Source organism: Sceloporus occidentalis, unplaced genomic scaffold (genome assembly GCF_023333645.1).
Source record: "Sceloporus occidentalis isolate IW3139 unplaced genomic scaffold, rSceOcc1.0.p SCAF_82, whole genome shotgun sequence".
NCBI classification, from domain to species: Eukaryota; Metazoa; Chordata; class Lepidosauria; order Squamata; family Phrynosomatidae; genus Sceloporus; species Sceloporus occidentalis.
Genome location: NW_028317062.1, coordinates 1,053,410 through 1,061,411, shown reverse-complemented (window position 1 = coordinate 1,061,411; position 8,002 = coordinate 1,053,410). Strand labels below are relative to the sequence as shown.

At 37.6% G+C, this 8,002-nt stretch overlaps 1 protein-coding gene across 1 annotated transcript; it reads left to right on the top strand.

The window, feature by feature from the left end:
- Nucleotides 1–6,893: 6,893 nt before the first annotated feature.
- Nucleotides 6,894–7,730, top strand: LOC149285221 (transcription factor Sp5-like). The gene has a single exon (XM_089495656.1). The coding sequence runs from the start codon at nt 6,894–6,896 to the stop codon at nt 7,728–7,730; it is 837 nt and encodes a 278-aa protein (XP_089351782.1).
- Nucleotides 7,731–8,002: the final 272 nt, after the last annotated feature.

Here is an 8,002-nt window from a genome sequence, read left to right as displayed (position 1 = left end):
ACCTGTGTGTGAAGTATTTGCTTGTTTTTTTTTTTAAATATAATCCACACAAAAAATATAAATAAATATAAATTAATATAAACCTATATCATTGATTGGAAAAAAAAATGTCACAGCCCAATATAAAATAGAAGCACATTTCTTTTTCTGTTCACATAGCCATGCCAGGAATTACCAGTGAGACGACAATCGCAATGGGGTTTCTGTGTTTTCTTAGGATGTTGAAACAAATGACATATTAGAATAACTGTTGTATTGGGAGTCACTTTCCAAAGTAGCTCATATAATACAAGCAAAACATGCAGTGGCCATTAAAGAGGAAGAGTGAATCCCCACCAGGACAGCTACTACATATTGTCCTATGAACAATGTTTATTAAAGGAATGTGCTAAATGGGGACTGGAATGGATTCTTCGTTGAAATCAATCAATTATGGACCATTTTCTTCATTTCTTTGGTACTTTCAACACTCAAAGCTATAGAAGAAACTATTATTTATGTGAGATGTAGAATATACTTGATAATGCTATGAATCCTCCAAAATGATGTTCATGTTGTTAACACATCAAAGAGTCCAGCTGGGCAATGCAAAGAAAGACAGGAAGACAGTGCTCAGAGCAATTAACAACTTCTCCCCAATAAAACACATTAAAGGGACTCCCAGCCCCCTCCTTAAAGAAACACAGATGCTTCTTCTCTCTCTCTTTTTAATAAAAGCCTTTGATAAAACCCCCAACACTCTGTTTTCTGTTCCCTGGGAGACTTAACTCTTCTACTCTTGACTTTTAGAGCTGTAAATGATACTTGATTTGCATCGGGTAATGTAAGCTTTTACAAATGCCTCTGTATAAAAACTAAATGAAGTCTTTTCTTAAGTCACCAAGCTTGTCAGCAGTTCTGCTTGGGTATATGAATAGGTGTTAGAAAGCATATATTAACATAGTTTAATAACACAGATGCAAGGCGACCACATCAGTCATTTTTCTGACCAGCAAATGAAAAGTGCTGTCCTGCAGTATGTGGGATGTGTAAGTGAGTGAATGATTTCCTGATGAGTAAGTCTATACATCCTCAATGTCAAATGTCTATGAACATTATGGAGATTAGGGGAAAAATATAATACTATATAGTGCTGTATACAGTGATGTAGGTTAACATTGACAAAGATCTGTTTTTGCCTTATTTTGTTATAATAAAGTCTGGAGGCAGCCATTGTTGTTGACCATGTGATGTTTTGGGTGACTTCACCAGCTCAAACACTAGACCAAGCTGTTTATTTATGGCATTGCTAATCAAGTCATCTATACATTTACTCTATACATTACTCTATACTTTCATTGGTCAGAGTGTCCTGCTGGGTGGTTTAGACTGGGTCGATCTATTGTGTACCATAAGGAGTCAGGGTGTTTGTCTAATAGATCAGGGTAAGAACAAATGGGTAATATTCAGTTAATATAATATATGCATAATATATAATAATAAATACTTTTTAAATAGTTTTTAAATTAATGTAAGCGATTTCTAAGCATCCATGCAGTGGGTCTCATTAGACCCTCTGGAAATCTCATGGCAGCCAGTGATGGAGCTGGTGGCGAGTATCCATTCATTCACATGGAACATCTCTCCAACTAGACAAATAGCTGGGGGTAGGAAAATAGAACAAGTGCTCATACAGGATCTGCTGGCCCCCAGGCAGAAGCTCACTTTCTTGTGTCTAGGTACCTTTGAATGACTTGAGCACATTACTGACATATCGAGCCGATGGCTACACAGTGTAGCACCTGATTTACCACAGGAGTGGCATATTAGGTGTGTATGGAGCATTGTCGGACAGCGGCACACCGGGCATAGTGTGGATGAACTAAGGAGGAAGACTAAAAAGGATGCCAAACTTTCTCAACATTTTTTGTCAATTCTGTCCAAATTGAATACAGTTTTAATAAGCATGATAGCAAACCTGATTACAGAAACATTCTTAAAAGTATAGAAAAGACACTGAACAGTCAGTAACATCCTGTTTTAATTAGGGAGTGAGTGGCAAATATCCGTGTGAAGTCTCAGATGACCATCTGGCACATCAACTTCTTCATGTCCAGGTTACATTTTATAATCTCTCCATAACGCACAAATTTATATTTTTCTTACCCTTACATCTAGTGATGCAAATAAATATTTATCAAAAGGATGTAAAATTATTAGATGAAAAATTGGCAAGGATATTTTAGCTGTACAAAGGTACTGGATGAATCCTTGAGAACTATCTTCATATTAGTATATGCAATTAAAATAAAATTATTTTATATATTTTAGTGGTTTATTTAGGTTTCCTTGACTCTTTGATACATCAGTGAAATGGATTTTCCAAAAATTTTAAAAACTATATTGGTAGGTCCATTGGGAAAGTAAATGGCCACTCAACTCTCTGAGTGCAGACACACTCTCGTGTCAACACTCAAGGTAAAGGGTTGCCAGTACTTTAATGTCTTCAGTATTACTGTCATTCTGTCAGAAGCATTTCAACTCCTCAACTGCATTACATATAGAAGCATAGTTTTTGATGGCAGAACCATTCGACCCAACTAGCCTGCCCGTTTTTCCTTCCATAAAGACTCAAACCTTAATCAGTCTTTGATTCAGCATAACCATATGCCATGCATTTTAAATTCCCTCATTGCATTAGCCTCTACCATGTCTGCTGGAAGGCTGTTCCACTTATCTACCACCCTCTGAATAAAGTAAAATGTATTTATATTACCTCTAAGCCTCTAACCCCCTAATTGCAGATTATGGTCTCACTTCTCCTTCTTTTGAAATATACTCCCCTTCTGTACTTTGGTAAATCCATTTACGTATTATTAGACTTTAAGCTATACTGGATAGGACCTCCTTTCATAACATATGCATACCTAGTGTATCAATCAAAATGTTTATAGATTGCTGTATGAACACTCCTGTTTAAAAGGTTGACGTCACTTAGAAATGTCCTTGTTTTTGAAAGAAAAGCAAACTTTGTCCATTAAAATAACATGAAATCGATCAGAAATACAGCGTAGATGTCGTTAATGTTGTAAATGACTTTTGTAGCTGGAAGCAGCTGATGTTTAATGGAGTATCTTCATAGGCGTTCAGAGGTCCTTTATCACTCCCATCACTCCTGTGTTCCAATGGCACGCTGTGTTCACTAATCCACGTTTAGGTTTAAAAGACCAATGGGACATTAGGAAAAATCCTTTTGCAGTTATGTTACAACTGGAAACATAGTGACCCCAAACTTTTGAACCGTTATCCATGCATACATGTTTCTATAAAATCATGTCATATCCCATGTACAAAGATCTGTTGGGATATCACACTTTGATTATTTTGAGAGTAAAGTATCTATTTTTAAGGGAAATCCATCCCATTATATTATCTCTATGGGTATGATTTGATTGCTATTCTATTATTGTATATATTTTACTTTTTATATTTCTTCTAGTTTTACAAAAGCGCCCCACTTTCTTGGTTTTGCCTTTAGATTTTGGAGAGAGTCTTTTGTGGGTGCAGCTGTATTATTGGTCGGTATATCCATCAGTATTAGTATTTTTTCTAATACAACAGAAATATTTATAAGTACTGATAATTCCTACATTTGCAAAATCTTTTTAAATTACACCCAGTTTTCTCCCCTACCATCAATGAAAAGGTAAATAACTGAACAAAACACATTCCTGGGATCTCCTGCATTCCAGCCACTTACTGCTCACAATGCCTTATTTCCCACTATTGTATTTTAATGCAGTTTTAGGCAACATGTTGCACTTACAAATTGTTAATCTTATAGACACTGATTAGTGATAGCGGTGCAATCACAAAGTCAAATACACATTTCCAATAGGTGGGGAAAAAATATTTGTAATGTGATAATGTGGTTTGTGTATTTATGTTTCTCTCTTGCTGTCTTTGGATTTCTTTAATAGTAACATTCATTTTCTTAAATACAAACTTTTCCAGGTTCTTTGCTATGTGATCATGGGAAGAAATGAAAAACCTGTGGTTCTCCAGCAGGTGTTGACTACAAATGAAATCATCCTGAGCCAGCCATATAAGACGGGCTCTTCCGTGGTATGTTTGAATGGATCTACTCGTGATCAGTTAGTTGAAACTGCAACGCTATTGCAAACTCATGCTTTAGTCAATAAGCCCCAAAGACTTTGACTGACAACCTATTGCTCTCCAGCTGTGGTTGAACTACAGATCACAAGATCAGTCAGCCAGGCTGAGACGACACATTTGCAACTCTCCAAATTGGGTTGAATTAGAAGTCCTATGACCCTCAGCCACACACGCTCACAGTTGAAAAAAAAGCCACAGTCTGTCTACTGATTCTCTATAAGATGGTGAACCTGCACCTTATCAGATCTTCATATCATTGTTTCTTAAGGTGCATTAGACCATCTTTACAAAAATAGAGTCTTGGGGTAAAGCGTGTAATTTAAAGGACATTCCCTACAATTCGCACCAGAATTGCCCTTATCGACATGGTCTGTAAAATCATGTCTTTGCATGCGGCTGGAATTATAATGTTGGTATAGATTATGCACATACATTAATATCCCAAAACGATAATAGTATTGGTATTATTTATGTATTGGTGTGATATGTCTGTACACGGTATGCTGCTCGTATCCTGCATCATTAGCAGATGGAATTACTAAACACGTGTTTAACCCTTTCATCACCAATAACTGTGAAATTGCTCTGCGGCTGGAACCCTTATCCGACAATCTCTCATCTCAAGTTGTTGTATGTGACTGTATCTCATCTCACAAAGACTTTCAATGAATCGCTGCAGAACAGCTCTATGTTTGGTCGTAGATACAAAGAGTAGGTGGGGGGGATCGAGTTCCCCTTGCATACATCCTGATAGCAGAGTTGTCTCCTTTGCATACATAAGAGATACCCCTCAGCAGGGGGTCTTTGCATTTAAAGGAAGATCCAACTAGACCCCACTTTCAAAGTGGTTCAGTCTATTTTAATGATTGGTTAGCTTCCGTACTTCAAAAGCAATCTCAACGCACACTCCTGATTGGCTGAAGGGAAGTAAAGAAAAAAAAGTTTACACAGTGGAGGATCAAACAGTGATCAGCATTGTGGAGTGAGCTGTGGAAGCAACACCATCCCATCTGTTTGATTCTACTGTTGGGGATATGATGATCCTGTAACCTCTTTCATTCTTTGTGGGATAAACCTCATGGCGTCTGTGGTTCTACAGAGAGAAAATACTTTACAGTCTTATTTACAGGTAAGTTACCAGGAGATGGCCTTAGATATTAATCGCCTGCTTTGCTGTAAAAGTGATCACAAGTGTCTGTCGGTCGGCTGCTAATGTAATAAGGCGTTGGGAGTTTAGATGATCATTGGAGTCTCCTTGTGCTGGATCTTGATCTTGTTGTCCTGAAGATCTTAATGGATACGATATGACTTTGTTTCCAATACTGGGAATGTAGCATTTGGGAAGCTGGAATCTAGATTAAATATTATAACTCACTTACCAATAGTAACAATGTAAATGCACACCGGGATGTATATAAAAATAATGTGCATTTGTTTATTCTGGTGTGAACATATAGCATGAAATGCATGCACAGGAGAGGGAGTTGTTGTGGTTTTGAATTCAGTTATTTTACTTACTTTACTGGGAGGGTGGTAGATAAGTGGAACAGCCTTCCAGGCTAGTACAGAGAGGAAATTTATACATAGGATAGGCATAAAGCTATCTCGAACCCAAGACGGGACCAAGGACTAATTAATGGGTTGGCTAGATTGGCCAAATGGCTCCCATCTAATGTCAGGTTCTACGTTCTGGTTTCCTGTGGTGCTCATCTAATTGCCTAACTAGGGGCAGATGTTTAACCATCCAGATGATTACCAAATGGCTCAGTTTTGCCCCAAGATTACATCTGGATTTTTCAAGATAGCAAAAACATTTTTTTATTTTTATTTTTTTATTGAAAGTATTTAACAAAGTTCTATGGAACACATGCACCACTCCTTGATTGCAAAAGGAGTGGACCAGCTTTTAGAAGTCTGTTGATCATGAATGAATAGAAATTCCAATGACAAGATTTTGTAATTCTAATCAGTTTTGCTGCAGACAATGGACACTTTACTTGGCAGCCCCATCTAGTGTTTTTTTAAAGATTTTAAATTATTTACATATAATGGTGTTTATACAAGGTGTGATGCCCCACAGGCTACATTTGTACTTGGAAACACTATGCGGCCTTGCATTAGAGTGGACAGATGGCTGCTTTAATTAGGTACACATAAACAAAATGCATACTGCAGGGCAGCAATGCATTTTATGCAGCACTGCAGCAAACATTGTCTACTTTAATCCTCATCTACGGGGTTATCAAGACAGTGTTACCTTCAATGTAATTATCTGCACCGGTGGTAACATTTCAATGTCATTGACTGTAAGCAATTAGGAAAAGAGAATAAATTAAGCTAAAATAAGACATTTTTTGTAATATAGTGCAATATTCAGCTGTTACCATTTTCTGAATGGAGAAAAAAAATGTTAATCAGTATTGCAATTCAAAGTAGAGTATACATTAACTATATGACTTTTAAATGAGTCAAGTGTTTCTAGGGAATTAAAACATTTTTAAATTTGTATGACTTAAAAGGATATCTGTAACTTTATAATTCTGGCTTGGAAGATAATTTTAACCTTGTATTTTTTCTTTTTTAAATTTAAGGACAGAAGTCCCAGTTCATCTCCAGACACAGGACCCTTTTCATCACTAGCCCTCATTTCCTCAGCTTGTGGGTCTGTCATATCATCTAGACCATCCCTCCGCGAGTACCCCCATCCCTCCTCTGAGAGTGCCGGGCAATCCTCTACAATGTTTCAGCTTTGGAGCAATGACATTCCAACAAATGCAGGAATGGGTTCTCATGCTATGACCTTTGGGGTTCCTAAAGTACAGTATCCTGGCCATATGCAAACTGTAGGTTCACATGAGCTCCCACTAACTCCTCCAGCTGACCCAGCTGCTTATTCTTTTGATTTGTCTCCAGTGAAGGTATTAGCTCCACAGATGGGTTCCAATCCCACCTACCATTTTCAGGACCCAAACACTGTGACCCAGGACTTCTCAAGTTTTATGCAAGGTCCAACAACTTTGACACAAAGACACTTGACACCTGCTCACATGGATGACCAGACGTGGTGGAGTCTCCAACAGTCAAATCCTAACAATATTCACTCCTTCCATTTGGCTAATCCACTGGTGGTTGCTCCCCAGCCACAACTTGCAGCACTTCTACAGAGTACCTCCAAAACATTACTTGGCTCAACACGCCGTTGTAGGAGATGCAAATGCCCAAATTGCCAAGCTTCTCCAAGCAATGAGGAACCGGGAAAAAAGAAGCTCCATATTTGTCATCTTCCTGGCTGTGGCAAGGTTTATGGAAAGACCTCTCACCTTAAAGCTCATTTACGTTGGCATGCTGGTGAGAGACCTTTTGTCTGCAACTGGGTGTTCTGTGGGAAAAGTTTCACAAGATCAGATGAACTTCAGAGACACCTACGGACACATACAGGAGAGAAACGTTTTGGATGCCAGGAGTGTGGAAAAAGATTTATGAGGAGCGATCACCTTTCCAAACATACGAAAACCCACCAGAACAAAAAGCTTAAATGTGGAGGACCTGCCTTGGAAAACATTAAAAAAGAATAAAAACATTCCTCTCATGTCCACAAAAGTCCAAAATCTTATTATTCAAGTACAAATGACTATTATATATTTTTCAGTTCACAGAACAGTGGCAAAAATCTTAGTGTCTTAAATGGGAACAGTGACTTCATTATAATTTACAAATTTAACACTAAGGTATTTAGCATGGATATTTATATATACATAAAGTGAAAAAGAAATATGCAGTTTAAATTAAAGAGAAAATAAGGCCCAAAAGGTCCTAAACATTTAAATAGTCTTTACTCCTAAAGAAG

What these genes read in the sequence shown, in the direction of transcription:
- LOC149285221 (XM_089495656.1), top strand. Translation starts at nt 6,894, where the DNA reads ATGTTTCAGCTTTGGAGCAATGACATTCCAACAAATGCAGGAATGGGT.